Source organism: Trichosurus vulpecula, chromosome 2, assembly GCF_011100635.1.
Source record: "Trichosurus vulpecula isolate mTriVul1 chromosome 2, mTriVul1.pri, whole genome shotgun sequence".
Classification (NCBI taxonomy): domain Eukaryota; kingdom Metazoa; phylum Chordata; class Mammalia; order Diprotodontia; family Phalangeridae; genus Trichosurus; species Trichosurus vulpecula.
Window position 1 is genome coordinate 459891917 of NC_050574.1, and position 24484 is coordinate 459916400.

The window sequence follows — 24484 nt, forward strand, 5'->3', positions numbered from 1 at the left end:
TGACAATACCATACTTTGCTACTGACTTCTTGCTGTCTCCCCTTTTCCCTCTCACTGATGTGGATGAGGGATTGAAATTTGAGAGGTGGTTTATTATAATTAGGATTATCATTAGCAACTGCCTAGAAAGCAACAGGTAGATAGATTAAAATTTTAAAAAGACACCTATCAACTACCATTATAACTTCTCACATACCATTAAAATTTACACCTGAAGTTCCAGAGGCCATATTTTAGGAAGTTCACCGATATAAACTGGATAGATTCCAGAGGAAGAAGACAGGAAGATGAATGGCCTCAAGATAAGGCCATCTGAGAACTGTTTAAAAGAGAACTTCCAACTAGGAGAAGAGAAGGATAGGGCAGCTGTCTTCTGGTATTTGAGGGTTTATCTGATGGAATAGGTACTAGACAAGGGATCCTTCAGTCTGGGTACATGGACCTCCCAGGGTTCTGTAGGTAGATTTTTATGGGGCCCATGAACTTGAATTGGAAACAAATTGCATCTTTATTTTCATTAATCTCTAACTGAAACAGCATGTTATGGATATATTCATTTGTGAATGTTGGCAACAAAATATTCTGAGAAAGTGGTTCATCATCTTTATCAGACTGACAAAAAGATCAATGACACAAAAAGGTGAAGAACCACTGAATTAGTCTGTTCTGCGTAGGCATAGAGGATGAATTAGCTGCCTTGGGAGACAGTGAGCTCCCACATGTTGGAGGTCTTCAAATAAGGAATGAATGACCAGTTTTTATTTGCCACAGTTTACCTGATATTGGAGCAAATGTGATATATTTCCATAACTGAGGCAGAAACTTAAAAGAAATTTCTCTTCTTTTTAACTTCCAAACTGACCTAGAATGGTCTAATATTCTTTTTATTTTTAATTTAAAGAATAAAACAAGCATTTTCATAACACAGTACAATAAAAAATGTGACTACACATGAAATTGCAAATCAATGATGTGCAACTTGGTATTCCCTTCAAATTTACAATGAAATTGTCTAGTAAATTCCGTCCCCAGATGGCTATCATTAGACAAAATATATAGATATATGTATATGTGTATGTGTATGTATGTATGTACATATGTATACATCTATATGATATAAAATTATTTTCTACATTCTCAGGATGCAGATACTGTCTTTCTTCATATGTCCTTTATAATTAATTTGGGTATTAACAATTAAAGCAAGACCTTCAAAATAACTTATTTGCTCAAAGTCTTTCTTAAAACAATATTGCTGTTTCTGCATATACAATGTTCTCTTATTTCACTCTTCATTATTTCTTGCCAATTTGTCCATGTTTTTCTAAGATCATTGAGTTCATTATTTCTTATAACACAATAGTATTCCATCACAATCATACACCACAACTTGTTCAGCCATCTCCCAACTGACGGCCATCCCTGTAACATCTAGTTCTTTGCCACCACAAGGAAAGCTGCTATAAACATTTTAGAACATATAGGGTCTTTCCTTTTTCCCCTAATTATCTTTGGAAATAGACAAAGTAGTGGTATTGCTGGGTCAAAAGGTATAGGTAGTTTAATAATTCTTTGGGCATAATTCCATATTGCTTTCCAAAATGGTTGGATCAGTTTGCAATTTCACCAAAAATGAATTAGTGTCCTAATTTTCGCAGATCCTCTTCAACATTTGTTACTCTTCCCTTCTATCATTTTAGCCAAACTGGTAGGTGTAAAATGATACCTCAAGATTATTTTAAATTGTCCTTGCTAATCAATCTATAAAGAAAATGCTGAAACACAAAGCAGGGAGAATGATGTCATGACTGAGAGCCATCCTACATAGAAGACGATTACTCTTTTTAAGATTGAAAGATTTAATTATATTGACCATGATGTGGCTTATCTTTTTTGGCTATTTAACAAAGTTGCGGACTTTTGTGATAATGGCCATTCCATGGATGGGTTTAAGGAATGATACCAATACTGAAAAATGCCTACACTTTGGACTCAACAAAATAAAGCTTAATTTAAGCATCTAGCTGCAGCAGAGGCCTGAAGCAAATGTCAAAGTGACATGGAACCACAAAATCAATTATCTTCAAAAATGGGGTGCATCCACCCATCCATCCATCCATCTATCCATCTATCCATCCATCTATGTTTCTATCTATCTAAGTTGGACTTTTTCTGGTTATGAACATTAACATATCTTGGCTACAAGTCAAAGCTATACTTCTAGATATTTTTTACAAGAAGACATCTATCTCAGCATTGCTCTTAGCCAATAGGATTCATATTGTTATATTGGGTTTATATTCATTTTCATATCAAAAAATAAAGTAAGAAGTATGATATACCTGGTATAGAGTGACACATGTTGGATAAAGTCCTTCATAAATGAAATTAAGTTCTATTACTTTAATTTCATTTTCACTATATTTTTTCTGAGTTATAAATTCTAGAATCTAGCCTTTATCTTCTTTTCAGCAACAACTAACATATATCTAGATATACAGACTGATTTGAAACAATCCTATGCTGCTAGATTCTTTTCTGATACGATCAACTATTGGTTCAAGGTTCTTGAAATATTTTTTTCTCTCTTTCAAAATATCAATGCTTGAAGTCTAGTTTTCCTTTTATATGAAGACATATATATGCATATATATATACACATACACACACACATTTTTAAAAATCTTGCCATGTAACTCTCTAGTACTTAAATGGATTCTAATCAGCAGATTTCATGTTTTCTGATGTGCAGACAAAGTAGTTTCACTGTTTCAGTCATTTAAAAAAAGATGATTCAGAATGAATCAGTCATCCTGTCACTTTATTATTTATATTCACTGTATCGACAAATTTCATTATTTTCTTCCCACTCTCTACCCCTTTCTGCCAATAATACCATTCATAACATTGAAGAAGGCACAAGACACACACCATCCAGTCATCTGTAAGGCATTACTCAGCTAATCTGGTTAACCTACCAAGCATCATTTTGGATATGCTGAACCACATCTTCATTTCTTCTTGTTCCTTCAAATGTTCTTACCAGAATAGGAAATCTGCTTCTTTCTCAAACTACTTCTCCCATTCAAAAAAAAAACAGCCCTCAAAAAGAAATGTCACCCTCCCCCAAAGAAGAAAAGCTAAGCTAACAAGGCAGCAGCTAAAATGCTGCTATTGCTGTTTCTATAGGTATGTGGGTGAAAATCCTCTTGAGTTAATGACAAAAGTAAGCATACCAAGATGCCAATCTCCCAGAATTCTGAGCAGTCAGACTGGTTATGAAATTTTAAAAAAATACTGTCTCTTTATTGGGAATTAGTGAAGATGAAAGTGCCATCTAGCAACAGCCTTTGTAAGTAATTTTTTGGCTCCTTTTATATAAATTCATAAAATAATTAGTCTTACCAACCAAATTTAATGAAAATGGAAATTAGAGTTTCTTAAATGTCAATTGAACTTGGCTTAGCAATTTCCCTTAGAAGGTATAAGTTTTACTGAGCTTTGGTATCCGAAGGAATTCATCCCACTGGCTTGTTGCATTTCCCTGAAGATTTATTTTTTCATATAGAAAAAAATAAAGTAACTCCCTATTTCTAAAGCAGCTACATCCAATATTGAATGAAGCTGGAGTACATAATAATATTGTTGTCAAGACTCAAATCCATTCCTTAGTTCCTGGCTTATTTAGCCAATCTATTTTAACACTGACAGTGTGAGTGGAGTTTAAGGATTAAACATTTAAAAATCTTGTTTAATCCAGCAATTCATAAAGTCCCTGTCAAAGTAATATTCTTAAAAATCTCCTGCTGAAATACCCTTGCTTTGAATTTTACAGTCATATAAAAGTTTAATTAAATTGATCTGTGGACTTAATTTATGTAATGATTATGATGACAAAATGATAACATTATAAATCCATGCCAATTTTATGACTTCTAGCACTACATGAAAAACTGAAGAGCAATGTCACATAGCTCTAAAGACAAAGCACAAGGGTAATTAACCCAGCTGAGGTTTCACAGCACCCCAAGTGTTAGACCAGAAAGTAAATTCATTATTTTTATCACTCTCACATAACCATGTATCAATCAGGTGATATTTTTAAATGAGACAATAAAAGACATATATTATATAATCCCTCAGAGTAAAGAATTGGTATGCTATACAAAATGTCCCCAAACTACTATGTGTATGTGTGAAAGTCACCTCTAATGTGGGGATGTTGTCAGCCACAACAAATGATGCCTACTAATACTACCTCACAGGAACAAACAGTGCATTTATAATGCAAATTTAATGTAATTACCTTACCAATCAGAACATGTAATTATGTTAGAATGTGTGTGGCAGTGAATTATTAAAATACAGTTTATGTATTACCTTTCTTCATATACCAACCATGACTGAAATCATTAAAGTAATTAATACTTATCACAAAAAAATCATTCCATAATGTTATTCTTTTAGGAAAGTTGGAGGAATTTACTTAGGCTTCAGTCACTTTCACAGGTCTTTTTTATTTTTAGCTGTGAAATCTTGCCTATGCAATTAAGAATAAAAACTTGATACACATTGTTTTAAGTATGGTTAGTATAGTACCATATGCAAATTTTTATTTTTACTAATTGAACCTCAGAAACATTACAGTATACTTAAAAATTTATGTATAAAGAAGGCACTCCCATCAAAAACATCTCATAGTTTGCAAAATGACCCCATGTAGCATCTCTCTCTCCATGTCTGTCTGTGTCTGTCTCTCTCTCTCTGTTTCTGTCTGTCTGTCTCTCTCTCTCTCTCACACACATACACACACACACACACACACATACACTCATGCGCACACACGCACACATCATTTACTAGATAACCTATGAGGTTATGAGGTTATCTAGTGAAAATTTTAGTTGGTTGTTGTACCATCGTTGGCTATCTTTCTGGGACTGACAGACCAGACAACTGGTGGCACGCAGAACAATTGTAGAACTGTGACCTTATCACTTACCACTCTTCTGACTGATTCAGCACAGAAAGTTCCTTGCTCTGAGGAATCAGTTAATCAACCAACAAGTTTTTATTAAATACCTGCTATTTTCTAGAAGCTGGGCACACAAAAACAAAGTAAAACCACCCCTTCCTTCAAGAAGCTTGCTTTCTGTTGGTTTAAATATCTGCTACTTCAGAAATTAATGGAACTACAGCTCTAGTACTAAACTGTTGGACAGCTTCTTAGCGTATATTTCATCACTTTTTAGCTTAGGTTCTTGTGGGTGGAGGCCAGGGAGATACATTTAATTGTGGTCCTGGTGTTCTCGAATGAGGCACTTTTCCATATAGTCCTGTAACAATAATGCTGCTTGCAGCTGCTGTGGAGGTGTAAGGCCAGTAATACCAGCACACGAGAGGGCTGCTAGCACAGGATCTTTGATCTGCTTTTCTAAGGAAAGCAACTTTAAAGGGTTCACAATGTCACTTTAATTAAAAATATGTATATTATTCACTTAGTTCAGGGGAAAAAGTCAGTACCTGAACTTCCGAGGGAATAGAAACAGAAATTACAAGCAGAAATTATATAATCAAAGCAAATAACATAAATCAACAGACAGGTTTCTAGCTGTCTGACCAAAGCTATACATACATAATTACCAAAAAGAGAAGCACCACATCTGGGTTTTCAAAGCACAGGAGGGGGCTTCTTAACAGCTACCCAGAATCTCCACACCAACACTCCTCCAATGAGTAAGCCCCAAACAAAATGCTAACCTCTGAGTTTATATACCCTTCTTATGGCCTGAAGACTTCACACTTAATCAGCAAAAGGGTATGGGCCTGTGGCTTAGCACTTAGCAAGACTTAACCAAAGGCACTTGATTACTTTAGCATTCCAAAAGAGAAAACTTATGGGCCTTACTCTATAGCCAACAAGTCACTACTTGATAAAATCTTCCACCTCAATTTTTCCAAATTCCTAAATACACAGCTCAGATATTTTATTTGAGCCAATATTTTTCTAGTTTCCTGCATGTATAGACAGGCTTATGTAGTGCATACTAGAGGAAAACACACAATTTGAGTCATAAGGACCAATTTGCCCAAATCTGTGTTACTTCCGCACCCTCTCCCTCCTTCCCCAACGGAAAACATTAGGTTAGAACAACATAACACTACCTTTAAGGATTTTTGGTAAATTTATTTTTTCTCCCCATACATTATGGCAAGAAATATCTTATATCACAAGAATTACTTTTGTTACTAGGAAACTCGTAGCAAAGGGACTTTTTAATCAGGTACACGATGCCAGATAACTACTCCCTCACCATCTATAAACTCTTTTTTCCTTCATTTCTACAATCTCACTTTTTTTTTTCTTTTCTCTTCTTTTCCTTCTACCTTCCTAGGTCTTGTTTTTCTGGTGGTGTTTCCTTTTTATAAACTGCAGAGTATCATGAAAGGTAGAAAAAAATACATTTGAAAACTTAGAGAATTAATTTAAACTTGGCTTTTCTATTAGAAGACTAATTTGCTTTCTATAATGTGAAATCTAGGGGTAATAATTGTTCCATAGAGTATTGGATTTCAATTCATTTGCTATCACCACAAATAATTTTAGTATTGTCACACAGCAGGCCAGTAATCTGAGTTCCTTTGAGTTTTATGGCTGCTATGAGTTTTGAAGGATTTACTCTTTATTTCATATTTCTAGGACTTGGGGAAAATGTTTGCTCTTCCTTTTTTTTGATGGCACTGTATGCATTTCTGTCTTTTGTTCCCTGGCTTTGAAGTTATCAATTAACTGCTGATGTAATAAAAATCACAACATAATTTGCTTCTTTTAAACAATGGCTTAGACCTACAAAATAAAGTGATTTGAAACAACTATCCAAATAAGTGAGGGCAAAACCATCTTTACCTATGTTTCTAAGAGTTTAGATCAAAATCTTTTTGGGTTTGAGGTATCCAAAGGCAGCCAGTGCTATTTTGTTTGCAAATAGAAAGAAAAGGCTAGAAAACAGGAAATAATAGATCCCACATCATTTATCCAAGACAAAAATTTAGAACATATCCTCTTTTTTTTTCTTCCAGTTTGCTGCTCTTCTTAACGTGTTTCTCAGATACTATTTAGGAAGGAAGTTCTGCTTCACTGTGGATACTCTATAAGAGAGATAGATAATCCATTCACCAATAATTAATTATAGTTGTCTCAACTTATTATTCTGTTGTGTACCTATTACACAGGGTGTCTCAAGAGTTTTAGTGCTGTTTTAAGGTCTAATAGCATAAAATGGCACTAAGATTTTTGGTACAATGTGTCTAGATATACCATGATTCTATTTCAGATGAACATGAGCTGACTAGCAAGTACTTATAACTTAGGCTCAAATGCACACAAGACTTGAGTATGCAAGGTCACACTTCAAAATTGTACCTTTTGTAACATAAGAAGAGAATTGTAAACCAAATAAAGGGTGGAGGCAAAAAAAAATTAATTTCATGAAATCAAAACTCTTTTGTAAGAATCCCTATCATTCCTCCATTGTTATTATTCTTTATACACAGCTTCAGGAGGTTTCATCTTTGTGTCTTTGCATTTGCCCTCCCCTTTGACTGCAATGCATTCCTTTTTCCCTACAGCTTTTAGGATCTCTAGGTTTCTTCAAGGTTCAAGTACCACTTTCGACATGAAGTCTTTCCTGAACACTCAGCTGCTAGTGATGTCCCCCAAAATGATCTTGTAGCAATTTTTCTACTTATATACACATATGTTGTTTCCCCTAGACAGATTGGGATTTTTCACTTTTGTTTTTGTATCCCAGTTATGCAGAATTCCTAGAACATAGCAGGCAACGAGGTGAAGAAAGAAAGCTCTTGACTAGAGGAAAATTGCATCAAATACCTCTGAATACCTATAGGAGTTAATACAAATATATAAGACTATGAACCATTCCCCAGTGGATAAGTTTCTGAAGAATGTAAATAGTTCTCAAAAGAAAAATTATAAACCATTAACAACTAAGCAAAAGATTGCTCTAAATTACTAAAAATCAGAGAAACAGAAATCAAAACAACTATAACATTTTACTTCATACTCAGCAAATTGGTAAAGATGACAACAGAATGAAATAACGTTGGAAGCACTATGAAAAAAAAAACCAAAACAAAAACTAGAATGTAAATAGAACATAGATATTCTTTGGTAAAATGAATTTCAAGTGTAGAGAGTTTTTCCAAATTAAAAAAAAATCCCAAATTTAAAGTCTAGGCTTTATTAATGAATCATAATTATGAAAAATTCACCCTTTAAAATTTGTTTGATGGGCTTATCCCCATATAGGCATATACAGTTAGGGGAAGTCAATTTCCGGAATGGAAGATTATGTGTGCAGAGTGAAGGCAGAAAGAATAGCCCAAGTAGGCTAATCTGGTCAAAACATGTCAGGTAGAAAGGCAAATGATTTAAAATAATACTGGAATACTAGGTTGCATCAGATCATGGAAATTTTGGAAAAACAGGAAGACACCTGAGTTTTATTCTGTAGGTAATGAGGAGCCACTGAAAGTTTTTGAGAAAGGAAGTGAAGGGCCTAGACTGTTAGAATAGTGGTTTTGAAAGATGGATTGGAGAGCGGAGGGAGTGGAGGCAAGATCAGTTAGGAGGTTATTCTAACAGATGAGATGAAAGACCATGAGAAACTGAACTTCGTTATTAACTCCAACTGCTCTAAAGATTGTTCTCAAAGAGTGTTTTTAGCCACAACCTTTTGTTTGTTTGTCTGCAAATATTTCCACCTGAAATTTCAGTCAGCACCTGAAAGCCAACATGTCCAAAATCCAACCAGACTATTTGCTGCTTTCTGAATATAACCTGAACTTCCTTTCTTTCTTTTCCATTATGTTATATTTGTAATCCCTTCATCCACCATTTCCATCTATCAACATCCTCCTTCTTATTCATGACCCAGGGCAAATATAATTTCTTCTAACACTGGAGCTGAGCACAGAAAGGGGCTAGAGATCCTAAGGATGGAATTTAAGAAGAAGAAGAAGTGGAATTTAGGCCTGCAGGACAGTCTGAAAGAACATTAGGTATGAAAAATGGCTAGTAGGTCTGTCTGACCAGAATGAGAGCTTGTGAAAAGGAGTAGAGCACACTAAAAACCAGAAAGGCGGGCTGAAGTCACATTGCAAAGGACGTTTTGGCATTTACAAATTTGAGTTGGAATGATTTTTATTGATTATAAATGAATATACAAAGATACTATATAACTATATGCTAAATGATATATTAATTAATATGATATAATATTATAATGCATCTAAAAAAAAGATAAAAGTGACTATGTGATCATGGGAAAATCTGGGTGGGTTAAATACAAACTTCTCTCCTTGGCATTTAAAACCCTCCATGGAGTCTCCCTTCATACACTCTCTTGATTCTGCCAAAAAGGCCCATGGGGAAAGTCTACTTGTCAAATGGTCTTCTTTAGGAAATGTGGCCAATGATGCACATATAAAAGGCCTATTAAGTTCTTTTGATTAGTTTCCAAATAGATCTAATATACACAAAGAACAACACATTATATGGACACCATGTTTTCTGCTAGCCTAGATCACTTAGGTATTACACTATAATTGTATATTCAACTCAAATTTTGCATCTATATAATGAAGATTATATAGTTACATTCTACCCTAGAGCACTAAATGGTGTCTCCTTTTCACATAAAGTGATGTTGTGTTTAGTTTATGTTGTGATGTTGTCTTTAGTTTGCAAAACCATATTGCAGAACCATAGCTTTCCAGAACTCAGGACAACAGTGTCCCTCAAGGTTCTCTACTGGGTCTTTTCTCTTCCCTCTACATTCTCTTTCTTTGGAACCTCATCAACTTCCATGGGTATAATTATTATCTCTACACTAACAGCTCCCAGATCTATATAACCAATCCCAATCTTCCTTGGGAGCTGTTATCCTGAATCACCATTTGCCCAGTGGACAATTTAATCTAGGTGTTCTGGAGATATATCTAAAACTGAATTCATGATCTTCCTTACCCAAATCCTCTCTTTTCCCAAACTACTCTATTTCTGCAAAACACAAAACCATCCTTCTACTTTTCCATGTTCATAATCTCAGTATGATCTTGGAATTCTCAACTTCACACGATAAATCCAATCAGTTGCCAAATATTGCCATTTTTACCTTTATGATATCTCTTTTTTGATTCCCCTTCATTCAAATATTCAGATAACTACCACCCTACTTCAAGTTCTCATTAACTCTCACACAGTTTACTGGTTTCTCTTCCTCCAGTATTTCCCTAGTACATACTAACTATGCCCAAGAAATTTTTTAAGTGCAGATCTGGACATGGGACTCTTCTACTCAGTCAACTCCACTAGCTTCCTATTGACTCTATGATAATCTATAAACTCCAGTTTAGCTGTTAAGGCAATATACAATCTCGACCCAAACTACTTTTCCAGTATCACTGGACATTATTTTCCCCTTTCTCCCTACGTGATATGGCCAAACTTGTCTTCTCTCTGTTGTTCATACCTGACACCACATCTCCCAATTCTGGTCTCACTGATCACTGTATTCCCTCTTTACCTCTGCCTTACAGAGTGCCTTTCCTCCTTTAAGATACAGCTCAGGCTGTATCATCTGTACCTAGCCTTTCCTGATCCACCCACATGCTAGTGCCTTCCTCCTTAAACTACCTTATATTTAACTGTTTTGTATATCTTTGTATTTATTCATGTAATATTTATGCTGTACCTACAGCAAAATCATATATGTACTTGTCTTCATTAAATGTTTGGCCAACAAGCATTTATTAAGCACTTACTATAGGCCAGCTGTTGTGCTACAATCAGGGGCTACAGATAAAGGCAAGTACAGGCTCTCTGTCCCCAAGGAGCTCACATTCTAATTAGAATTCTGATTAAGATATGTTTTTGTATCCCCAGTACCTAGTATAGCTCCTGGAATATTTGTTGATCAGCTGATGCTACATGTCTTAAAAACTGCTTTAAAAATAGCATGCATGAAAAGAATCATTGGGAAGAAGACCCAAGCAATCATAAATATCTGGTTCTAATTCTATCAATGATCACATCTTTGAGTTGATTTAAATATTAAGTTGCTGAATTGGCAGCATAGGATCAAGGCAACAGATATGTAGCTGACTCTATAAAGCCGGTAAGCTGCTATATTTTGCAGATAGAATGACTTTCTCTGCTCCTCCATAGAATAATATATTTTTAAAAATGATTGGAGTATATACAGAAATTGAAAGGGAAAAAGAAATCTTTCTGGAAGCAAAATGTTTCCCTTACAGTGATCCAAACCATTATAAGCCATGTCATAAAATATTACTGCATCGCGGTACTACTAATGTTAAAGTCCATAGTGCTTAATAATAAGCAGGTATGACAGAAAGCAAATCAAAATAACTTGCTCCTTTTTATGCTATCAGGAGACAGATAGCCTTTTTTCCTAGACTGATAGGACCTCCAGTGGGGAATGATTTATGTGTTCTGAATTCATCGAAATCTCTTTCATAACCAGATGTAATAGGCTCCCTTTACCTCTACAGGGATTGTCTGATTTATGCACAGACCTTTGTTCAATAACCTTTCTTTAAAGATTTATGCTGTTAAACATGAACAAAATCATGAACTTTTTGACATTTTATTCTAATGTAATTTAGAAAACCATGTCAGCTGCTAATGGACCTCATGCAGAATAAACATCACATGTAGATAACCTAAATTACTTTGAATGCTATTAATCTTTGACTAATGCCTGAAATGGCTTATTTTTATAAGTACAAGAGTCACAACAGAAGGATGAATAGAAAGTGATGGATTTTGCTTTATAAATATAATATTTAAAATGAAAAACCCCAAGTTTTCCTCCATCATCATCCCTAAAATTTGATTCTCACATTTTCATATCATACCAATAGAATAGGGACCTCTACTAGTAAATATCTTTATCTGCATCTCATATAGCTACTCTCTCCTTTTAAGACTTGACATTTTTGCATCTGGTTGTCTAACAACTTCCATGTTCTACCTTCCCATACTGTCTTGTACCCCAAAACTTTGTCAGGTCGTCAAGGGAAGAAATCTTTTGTTAAATGCCTTAAACACAGATCTACAGCCTTCATTGATCTATAAATTTGACATGCAATTGGTACATCCTGGTATATGTATTCTATAGATAGTCAAAAATAGGCATCGAGATAGAAGTCAAAGTTGTAAATAAAGAGTTTGGTGTCAAATACATTAATTATAACCTTGAAGCCCTGAGGTGATGGGATTATTGGTAGAGAGGGAATAATAAGAGGAGAGAAAGAGGCCAACAAAAGAATCTTTGCAAATGCCTACTTTAAGGGGACAAATAGCAGAAGAGAGTCTGTGATGGATTCAATTTAACAAACATTTCCTAATCGCATACTATGTGGTACGTAGGTAGCTTGTGAGTCATTGAGGTTCTGAAGGAAAAATGAATCACATTCCCTACCCTCAAGGCCTGGAGGAGAAAAAAAAAAGCAATGAAGTAGTCAGAGAACCAGGAGAAACTTATGTCAAGAAACCCACAGAGGCCAGTCTCTAGAATAAAGGGGTGGCCCATAGTGCTAAATGCTAAAGAAAGAGCTGAGATGATGAGGACTGGGAAAAGGACATGGGTTTGGAGATTACGTTGTTACACTGTGACTAGAAAAGAATAGCATCGGCAGAGTCACAGGAAGGGAGTCAGGCTTCAGTGGTTTTAGGAGTGGATTTTTAACAAATGTAAGGAGAGTGAAGACTATTCCTCCAAAACATTTTGCTGTATAAGGGAGAACAGAGATGAGATGCTAACACATAGGATTGCACGGTCAAGGAAAGGGTAGAGGAGATCTGATCGTGTTTGTGAGCAAAGGGAGAAAATTCTATAGTGAGGAAGAGTTTAAAGGTGCAAGAAAGAAAACGTGATTGACAGAGTGAGTTCTGGAATCAGATAGATAAAAATAGAAGTTCAGGTGTGTAGGGGTTAGCCTTGGCAAGGAGAAGGCCCACTTTTTCCTCTAAGATGGACCGAAGAGAGGATTGTAAAGACACAGCAAAGTTTTAAGGTAAGGACAGACAGAGCTCATTCATTCTTTCTGCTTTATTTTTAGGTTATTTTACCTCTTTTGTCATCATCAGAAAAGGAGAAAGCTGCTTATCATCACCTGCACTTTTCCTTTTCATACCAAATAAAACCATCTTTCATCATTGGCTCCACATCCCAAGGCCTTAATCGTTTTTACTGCTTTCTTTTGGACTCTCTCCAGGCAATCCAAAACTTTAAAATTGCAGGGTCCTCAAACTGGTACATAATGTATTAAAATTCTGAATATAGTAAAAAAAGATAACCTTGCAGTTCCTGAGTTCCTGCAACCTGAATTCCTATACATGCATTCCAGTATCCTGATTGCCTTTTAAAAGCAGCACTACATTAGCATACAGGAAAAAAAATTCCAATCTTGTCGAGGAGTATAGAATAAATTCTTCTGCTTGGAAAACTTTTTAAAGACTTAGGGTAAATTTCACAAATATTTCTTTCTTCCTCTATGAAGGTTTTACTATCTGTATCCAATTCTTAGTTAGAAAGTTGTTTGTAGCTATGTTTTTTTTTTTGGTGGGTTTGCATCTAAGCTCCAGAGTTCTGGTTAGGAATCAGAGCACCTGTATTCAAATCTTGCTCTTGTTGCTTATTACTGGTAAGACTTTGGGCAATTACTTTAGCCTCTCTTCCTTTGTAAAACAAAGGAAATAAATTGAGTTGATTTCAAAAGTTCTTTTTATAAATCTATGCTCCTATGATCATAAAGCAAGATGGACTCACTTTATACCTAATTCTACCTTATAGGAAACAGTGTTAAGTATTTGGACCTCAGTCTCTTCATTTGTAAGATGGAGTTGCACTAAATAACCTCAAAGAATCCTTCCAACTTCTTCTTAGTCTAAAAGTCTATATAATTCTAGTCCATTTCTATTTAAAGTGGACATATAGTTATTTGAATCTATTGAAATGGCCACAAGAAAAATTATTAACAGCCTATATGTTCAACATTTGTAGAATGGCTGAATAATTCATGGCACATTAATGTAATGAAATGCTATGGTGCTGTTAAAATGGCAAATATAAAGGGTACAAGGACATATGGAAAGATCTATAAGAAGTGATGCAGAATAAAATCGGTAGAAGTACAAATATATTACCACTAACTAAAATGATAAAGGAGGAGGAGAAAAAGCAGCAGGAGAAGGAAGAGGAGGAAGAAAAAGCAGAAGGGGAGATAAGATGGAAGGAGAAAGGAGAGGGAGAAGAAGGAAAAGGAGGAGTACAAATAAGGAAAGGGTCACAGAACAAAAACATCAGCTAATTTGTTGTCTCTGGGCTCCATTTTGTCAAAGGATAGTAGATTTGGGTAAGGAGTTTTTTTCCCTTTTTCTTTTGCATGTTCATTTGATTGTCTTTGTTAATAGTTATTTATTTCACGATATGTTATTTTTAACGAAAACTCCCAGAAAATGAATAGGTTTAAAATATTTATGTGGTCATGGGCAATTCAATCATCAGTGACAAAAGATAAAAGGAAAATAATGGTACCGACGACTTTGTCCAACAAAAGTTTTTTAAGCGCTATGCAGGCACTCAAGAAAGTGATAAGATAACATGGGGAACACAATTTCAATGACAGCAACACTTCTCTTTTAAAATATTTTAAAGATACATGATAATTCAAAACATTCCCAATACCAAATAGGATGTTTAATCTTCAGAGGCAATAACCCTCTCTTTCATGAACAACAATTCCTTACAATAAAGGATGCTTACAATAAAGAAAACTGATAATAAAGAAAACTCATTCTCTTAATTTTGCATTAATACACATGTATAATTTTAGTCCAAATTTACCATATTTGTCTCTCTGGATAACTTTTATCAATTAGTATCATGTTAAGTGAAATAATGGATAATGGATAGATTTCTGGGCTTCGACTCGAGGAGGACTGGATTCTAATACTGCCTCTGATACTTCCTAGCTGCATCACCTTGTATATTACTTAAATTCTCTGAACCTCAGACACCTCTCCAAGGACTTAACTATTCCATTAGAGACAGATTGAGCTGTGGATTAAAGGAGGGAGTAACCATATCTTTATCCTTGAAGTATAGTATTAATAAAAATGTGTAGTTAAAATGATTCTTGTCTTTTAAACCTTTTGTACCCCCCTTTATTTGGGTGGAAAACAACAATGAAAGAATTCTTAGAGTTTTAGTTAATTCAGATTTCTCAATATTTCTAAAAACAAAACAAAAATATCTCAGCTACTCTTTACTTCTATTTAGAACTAACTTTTTCAGACAAGAAGTGGGAGTTAGTTTAGACTCAGGAAGGATGTGATGCAATCACTGAATAAATTTCATAATTTCTGTTTCTTATATTTCTAAGCAAGTAAGCCAGGCATCTATGATGAGGAATCTGCAATATTACTAATTTAAAGTAATCTAGTCAGGCTCTTCAAAATAAATAAGATATTTTAGCCACCATCAGTTTTAGGGTTTGGGAAATCTCAATCCAAAGTAAAAGACAGCACTTTTTGTAGATAAAAACACTAGGACCAGTACTTGTATATTCCATATTATATTTATATGAACTGAATTAAGAAAAAATGAAAATAAACATGATAACCAAAATTGAGTATCCCTTTTACCTTATATATTATATAACCCAGAAAATAAGTCTGTAACCTGACCTCTACCCAAGTGGAGGGGAAGGATAGTTCTGTGCTACAAACTGCCTGTGGAATGTTACTATCAATTAATGGAGAGAGTGTCAAGGGCCCTGTCTACCAATTGTACAAAGTCTTTCTGACCTAGGTATGGCAGCTTAAAGTGATGTTTCCAGCGAAGGATTCTATATGCATCATTACAGGCCAGGAGAACGGAACCCAGAGTCATCTATTTTTTTTTGATCTAGGATGCCTATAGAGATTCCTAGAACACATCTTTAAGCCAGAGAGCACAAACATACTGATAGCTAATATGCCCCTGCAAACAGATCAGTAATAATCACGACGCTCAACTCTTACCAACTGCTAACATAATGATAGAAGTAGAGAGATCAGTCAATGACAAGGGAACTAGACCCATTAGACGAGCGATTGGGCGAAGTTATGATGTTACAAGTGAACCTGAAGACATGGCTACACAATGTTCTGAGACATGTTACACATCGCATTATTAGTGCTTTGAATGCTGTGTATAATTGCACACAGTTATTGCTGTTTATGATAAATACTTCATATCTGAGTATGCTTGTTTCTTATTTTGTTGTTATGTTTATCTATGTTATGTTAAGGTCATGACAATGTCTGTTAAGTGTTTAAAGTATTACTATTCGTGATGGTTTTTCACATAATTCACATTTTTTGGGAAGGGGTCAAGCCAATGGTTATATACTTTGGGTACCTTCTTCTTTAAGGGACCAGGGAAGTCAGTAGCTTTTAAATGTGTGTGTGTGTGTGTGTGTGTGTGTGTGTGAGAGAGAGAGAGAGAGAGAGAGAGAGAGAGAGAGAGAGAGAGAGACAGAGAGAGAGAGAGAGAGAGAGAGAGAGAGAGAGAGACAAAAGGAGACAGAGAGAGAAAAGAAAAAGAAAGGAGAGGAGAGAAAAGGAGAGAAGAGAGAAGATGAGGGGAGAGGAGGGGAGAAGAGGTGAAAGAGAGATCCATCTATGATTTTACTGTTGCAGGGAACCCCATCTAGCGATGTAGTTAAGCATTTCATTCACAAATTATAGAATAAAAGACTTTTAGAGACTAATAACTTTAGAGTTATAAGTGACCCAAAAGGCAATGATGAGCACAAATAGGTTTCGGCATATTTCCAAAGATAATGAGCATGTATGAAATGACATAAAGGATGTCATCCAGGAAATGTCTGATTGGAAAAGGGCATAGTCTAGTCATGGAACAAGACTCAGTGATAGTGGTGGAGAGTATGAATGCTGCACTGCTATATACAAAATGATAAGACTTAGAGAAGACCTGCTTCTTATTGGATATATCACTAGTAAAGGATTTAGGGGACATCACGGACAAGGACTGTACAGAAGAGTTTGTAGATGGTTTGCAATAGGCCTGTCCTGATGAGTGGAAGTCACATATTGATGAGATCACAGAAGAACTGAAGCATACTTATGTTTTTTTTTTTTTTTTTTGCAGGGGGGAAGGCAGGCCAATTGGGATTAAGTGACTTGCCCAAGGTCACACAGCTAGTAAGTGTGTCAAGTGTCTGAGGTCGAATTTGAACTCAGGTCCTCCTGACTTCAGGGTTGGTGCTCTACTCACTGCACCACATAGCTGCCCCTGCATACTTGTTTTTAATGAATAAAACTTGTATTTTGTAAATATTTCTAAATATTGTTCTACATAGAATAAATTTAATTACTTAAGAAAATACCACAGATTACCCATAGGCCTTAGTCTATGATTTATCGGTCATAGTCTTTATGTCTGAAGGTACCAAGGTTGCCTAAGCATTTAGCTATGGGCCTACTCTGCTTTTAACTTGGTCACATACACTGGGATGGGTAGGAGGACAGTGTGGAAGGGAGAAGGATGGAGTATTAAAATAATTCAGTTAAATTCTGGAAACCAAAGAAATAAACCAGTTTATATCATGAGTGAATGTGTGTGTATGCATTTATACAAGTGTGTAAATCTCACCTATCTAATACAAATTTATTTCCACAAATCTTGCATTTTATGATAGTAAGCCAGAGCACTAATCAAGACCATAAAAAGCAGTGTAAAAAATTATGAACCTGGAAACTGACAATTCAAGCAGATGCAAAATCCCTGAATTTCTAAGCCATATTTTGTGGCTGTGGATATCTGCCATGGTTCCTATACAGATACATCTCTCCCTCAGAGGTAGATCGTGCATATACAATAATAGGTAAGAAAAAAATGTTCTAGTTAAACAAACATGGAATGTGGCAAACAGAACCATCAACAGAAGTACAGTTCTTAAATTTGTTAATGGTCCTTTCTTGAATTTTTATATTCCCCTTTCCCAGTTCTCCCCATCTGCTACTGCCATCCTCTTGAAGGTTAACTTCTATCTAACTCCATATTAATCTTGTAGCTACTGATTCATATATGTTGTGTTCCCATCAGAATGCTAACTCCTTGGGGAGTAGGGACTGCTTTTCCTTTTTTCTTTTTTATTCCCAGAACTTAGGATAAACAGAGATAAAATGAGATTATATTTATAAAGCCCATAGCATAGTGCCTGGCCCTATTAAATGCCAAAGCGGGTATTTCATAAAAGCTTGTTCCCTTCCTTTTCTCCCCTTAACACATGTGAAAATCACTTAATAAACATTAATAAAAGCTTGCTGATTGACTGAATTTGTCTTTGATATAACATACACATCATCACATTATTAAGAACAGTATTTTGATTGCATTTTTAAAACCCTAAAATATTGCAGTTGTCATATTAATTATAAAGGAGTCTCATTTAAGAAATATGTGATAGAGTTATACAGAAAAAATATTTCTACGATAATATTCATGAGTTTAAAGGGCAAAGTAAACATTATTTCCTCTAATCCACGAAGAAACTTCTAATGGCTTCTATTGTGACATGTTACTTCTATTCAGAAGAAGACATTAAAAAAATACAACGTGCTGGTAGCATTTCTAAAATATGAGATTTTTCTGGAGGATTAAGTTGATAAACGGTGATGGGCAGATAGCCTAGCGAAGAGTCTTGATTCAATATAGAGAGAGGCAGCCTGGCAGAGAGTCAGAAGTTATAAAAAGTAAAAAAAAAAAGTTATTGCTTTTGGTTGGAAAAGTATGTACAAATCTATTAGGGATAAGGCGACAAAACAGTTGATGCTGTGACTAGGCATAATGCACCTTAATAAGTTCAGGATATGTTTGTGGTGGGGATGAGTATGGCACTGGTCTATTATAGAGTGGAACCAGGCAGCCAGGGGCACAGGAGTGGGGGGTGGAAAAGCCTGGAAGCCTCATAATGAATTTATTGGGGGTGGGGTAGGGTGTCATATGAGGATAGTGACTTGAGGTCCATACACCATAGCAATAAGGATCCAGACAGGCTGGAAGAAGGAGAGGTAGCTTCTAGGTAATGTTGGTGGTACTGGGGAATAAGGAGTGTGCTATTTCTTTATTCTGACCCTGTGGGTAAGGGGTGTGTGAAAAGAGGAGCAAAAAAATTTTGAGAGAAATTCAACTTTTAATGAGCACGAGAAAATGAGAGGAATGTGAAATGAGGTCTAGAATATAGATTTAAATCTCGAAGAGGCCTTATAAATCCCATTATTTTATAGATGAGGAAACCGAGGCTAAGGGGTGTAAAGTGAATTGCCTCAGTTTACACAAATAGCAAGAGACAGAGACCGAGATAATCTTCACATTTCACCTCAATAGAGGAAGAGTCAAGAGGATGTGGAGGGCACAGTGAGGGAATGGAAGGGAGCCCAGTTGGCTGATAAGGGAGCTGTGTATTTCACAGCTCCCCAGGTCAGATAGTTGTGGTGAAGAATTCTATTCCATTCTGTTGGGATGGTAGCTTGTGGAAAGAATAGGACAAACAAGGGCATGAGAGATCTGGGAGGAAGTGGTCTGGTTGCATAGTTAGTTCTAGGGCAGGAAGAAGTTCTCCTCCTTACTCCCCCTACCCACATACCAGAGAGATGACTTGTACCCCCCAGGATGTCAAAGACTAAGCCAACTGTACGAATGCATCTTTAATAAGTAAGAATCACCGTTCTCACCATATAAGCCAAACTGATGAATATGCATACATCCTTCATATATGGTTATTGCAAAAGGGAGTAGGCGTTACAATGTATCTGAAAAAGAACAGAAGCAGAAATCTCTGCCAATAACTCTGATGACCCTTCCTTCCACTCATTACATACAAGCATGCAGACCCAGAACCTTTGAGATGATGTTCCAGAATTACGGCGGAGCTGCTTGTGTGATCAGGAAGTAAAGAAAGAAAACCAAATGAGACTCTGTGGAGAAGCAGTACAGGTCCATGCATCCAGTGTTCTTAAATCATTTGCCCTTCGTATCTGCTTCTTAATTTTCCAGTAATGCACGTCTCCCTGGGGAAATCTTCTGCACCCAGCTTCCTGAAATTCTTGGCACAGAAACACTGAAGGGGTTTGGGGTATGATGACTCACTGGTTAATGACAGCTGCATCCTTAACAAAACCTACTGAGAACTTTCCTATTACCTGCTGAGGAAGTCTGTTAGCAGTCACATGACCTGTCAGAGGTCACGAGAGCCTTACGGATTATACATAATATCCCGTTCGAACACTATATCTTTTGTATTGTATTCTATGGTAAGATTTATCATCTGCAGATTAGATGGTAAGCTTGTTGAAGGCAGGGCATCATTGAAGGCATTATTTTTCAATGTGGAACATAGTGGGTACACATATTAGGTGTTCAGTATTTGGGAAAACCATTCTATAGATGCAAACCATTTCCAGTCTGTCTTTCCAAAGGCTGCCCCATGTCTGAAATGTCCAACATCCTTACCTCTTCCTCTTACATCCCTCTTTTCTGGCAAGATTCAACTCACATGCCTCCTTCTACATGAAGTCTTCCCTAACTCTCGATAATCACCCTAATGACTAGTATACATACCTTTATCTGTTTAAGTATATACCTGTACTAAGGTACATGCTGTATTACTTGATATAATATAAATTCTCCGAGGGCAGAGCCCGTTTCGGTTCTGCATCTGTATCCCTAGTGCCTAGCACAATGCCTGGTACGTTGGAAAGTGCTTATTAAATGCTTACTAATTGACTGATAAAGGTCCAATAAGTTGTTTCTTTGACTAGATTATTACAGGCTACTTTCTTGTCATTGGGCTATTACATCTCTTTGAAACTGATTGCTATGAAAAAATAATCATTTTATTGACAAGGATTTATAAAGCACCTTCCATGTTATTGGACACTGTGTTAGGCACTGGGGTTATTAAAAAAAGAAACAATCCTTACTCTCAAGGAGCCTATATTCTAACAGGGAAATTTCAGTTCAGTCAATTAATCAACAAACATTTCTTAAAGTAGTCTAGAGACTAAATAAGATAAAGCAGTATATTTTCCAATTGTTCATCCACAAGCTGTCAAAAATTAACTCTCGGAAGGTTTAAATTTCTATCGCATGTCAAGGAATCAGATATCTACTGTTTAAAGAGAGCTACAAACAAAACTGTATATTTTAGTAGAACATAGTGGGATTTTTGTGTTTGTTTACAACAGTTTCCAGACCAATCCAATTAAATATATGGGAAAGTTAAGCATCATGGTGAGCCCAAAAGCATATTCTCCCATATCAGCTGCCATTTCTCTGATCCTCACAAAGCAACATACCAGGGTAGTTTAAAACTTCCTACACATTGATATAATATAAAATGAAATATTTTGGGGCAGCTAGGTGGCGCAGTCAGTAGAGCACCGGCCCTGGAGTCAGGAGGACCTGAGTTCAAATCCGGCCTCAGACACTTGACACATGTACTAGCTGTGTGACCTTGGGCAAGTCACTTAACCCCAACTGCCCTGCCAAAAAGCAAAAAAAAAAAAAAAAAATGAAATATTTTTTGCCACACTGTGCTTTCAAATATATTTTAGCTAAACCTGAACGATCACTTTGACCCTAGAATAACAATAAAAATTCCAAAGACAAAGAAAGAAATCCTCCCCCAAAGTCATGTGGTTCTAAAACTCTAAATTTTTGTAATTTCAGGTATAAGTGGATAAATACTCAACGTGATGGCAAGAGATTATAAATATGATAGGTTGTAATGAACTTTCCATCATTTGTTGAATCACAAAAGACAACTACATCGATGCCAACTATATCAAGTGGCTTGTGCCATTGCCCTGTGACAATCTAAAGTGCAAAAGTCAGCCAAAATTCTATTCTGAATGCAAATACCGAACTTTGTAGACATCATTTTTGTTTCTTGGGAAAACAACTGTCAGAAAATTGTATGATCATTAACTATGACAAATTTAGCCATCTTGTTCGTATTTGAACAAATCATGTTAGGAAGAAAGCCACAAACAGCCAGATTAACATTAAAAAATGTATTTGAAAGTAACAAAGGGAAACTGTTTCATTTAGCAACACTAAATAAAATAGACAATTTATACAGAGGCTCTCCACAAAAATTTAAATAAACACTCAGAAATCATTGCACTCTGATTTGAATAATCCCAATGCTAGTTCTATATCAGCAAAGTTTCCCTTTAGAAAGAGCCACTGCTTGGTTGTACCTCATGTACAAACCTCTTTGCCTAAATTTAGCCTTCCCTGGAAGGCCAGGGTATTGAGTGAAACCGCTAGAAGTCCTTCAGTGAATGACATTTACATTTTGGTGGTAAAAATTGCCAAAGCAACTATTAAAGACACTAGAGCATACAGCATCTGCTTCATCATCCCCTAAGAATGCCCAATTGTAGGACAGAGGCTAAAAAGTAATTGCAACCTCCTATTTCTTAGTTCTCTAATTCGGAAGCTCTTGACTTACCTGCCACTGTCTCATGAGCTCTCGAACTCCCTTGGCGTCCTCCAGTATTCTCTCCTTGTGGGTGGCATCCTGCAGGACATTGGCTGTAGTCTCTGCCTCAGTGAGCCAGGCGAGGAACTTTTCCAGATCCAGGGGGAACTGCTGTAGCAGCCTATGGGCTGCTTCCAGAGCAGCTTCTCTCTCATTAACCCTGTACAAGTGCAATTAGATGAATACCATCAGAAGGGTTTAGTGAATTAACTTCATGTGAGAATGAGAAAGAAGATGAGAAAGGGGTACAAAGCGAATTCCCTAAACAAATATGTCTAGATGTACATCTAATCTACAAAGGGGCAAAGTGGGAGGTATAGGTGAATATCTTTGAATAAGAAAATCAATCAATGAGCATTCATTAAATGCTTGCTATGTTCCAAGCACTGGGGATTAAAAAGAATGAAACAATCTTACATTCTAACCTGAAATGTTAGATATTCTTTTTTCAACATTTATTTATTTTTCCTTTTTTCTACTTAATAATATTTTATTTTTTCCAATTACACGTAAACATGGTTTTCAACATTTACTTTTATAAGATTTTGAATTCCAATTTTCTTTCTCCTTCCCTCCCCCTTTCCCAATCCAGCAAGCAATCTGATATAAGCTGTACATGTATAATCATATTAAACACATTTCCATATTAGTCATGTTGTGAAAGGAGAATCAGAATAAAAGGGAAAAACCAAGAAAAAGAAAAAAAAAGAGAAAATAGTATGTTTCAATCTGTATTCAGACTACGTAGTTCTTTCTCTGGACAGGGATAACATTTTCTATCATGAGTCTTGCAGAATTGTCTCAGATCATTGTGTTGCTGAGAAGAGCTAAGTCTATCAAAGTTGATCAAATGATGGATTTTCTTGAGACCATAGATAATGGCTTACTGAAATTTTTGGATAGTACATATACCAAAATGAACTTTTAAATTTTCAGAGATTTCAATTCAAATCAATTCAATTTATGTGGATCCAAATTGTCCCCAGGATCAATTATTTATCTTCTTTGGGATTCAGTTTCTTCCTCTGTAAACTGAAGGGGTGTGGAATAGATAAAACATGGTAATTTATATAACCCTTTACAATATCCAAAGCACTGTACATACAGCACATTTGAGCCTCACAGTCATCCTCTGGAGTAAGTACTACAGATATTATTATCCCCATATATAACAACAGTGCTGCTAGTGGCTGCTGTGGAGGTGTAAGGCCAGTAACACCAGCACACAGGAGGGCTCCTAGTACAAGTTCTTTGATCTGCTTTTCTAAGGAAAGCAACTTTAAGGGGTTTACAATCCTACTTTAATTAAACATACATATATCATCCACTTAGTTCAGGGGAAAAAATCAGCACCCTGAACTTCAGGGCAAACACAGAGATTAAAAACAGAGAAAATATAAACAGAGCAAATAACACAAATCAACAGAAAGGCCTTTAGCTGTCTGACCAAAACTACACATACATAGTTATCAGAGAGAGAGGCACCAACATCTGGGTTTTCAAAGCCAGAGCGCTCCTTAAGGGCTACCCTGAGTCTTCATACCAACACTCTTCCAATGAGTGAACCCCAAACAAAATGCTAACCTCAGAGTATATATACCCTTTTACAGGGCCTGAGGGCTTGACACCTCTCCAGGACTTCATACCTCTTGTTCCCTAATTAGCAAAATGGTGTGGGCCTTTCTACAAACAAAGGCAAGGCTCAATCAAAGACACTTGGTTGCCTTAGTGCTAAGAAGCACTCCAAAAGAAAAACCAGTGAAAAGTCCCTCTTTGCTTGCTCTTACACCATATTACAGGTGAGGAAGCTGAGGCTCAG

At 36.0% G+C, this 24484-nt stretch overlaps 1 protein-coding gene across 6 annotated transcripts in view; it reads right to left on the minus strand.

Moving 5' to 3' along the window:
* The window catches only part of DMD (dystrophin), a 1925924-nt gene that overhangs the window by 494688 nt on the left and 1406752 nt on the right, over window positions 1-24484 (minus strand). For all 6 annotated transcript variants that reach the window (XM_036747778.1, XM_036747779.1, XM_036747772.1 and 3 more), the window contains one exon: window positions 22636-22825. In XM_036747778.1, the coding sequence (XP_036603673.1) occupies window positions 22636-22825 (190 nt within the window). The remainder of the gene's footprint in view (window positions 1-22635; window positions 22826-24484) is intronic.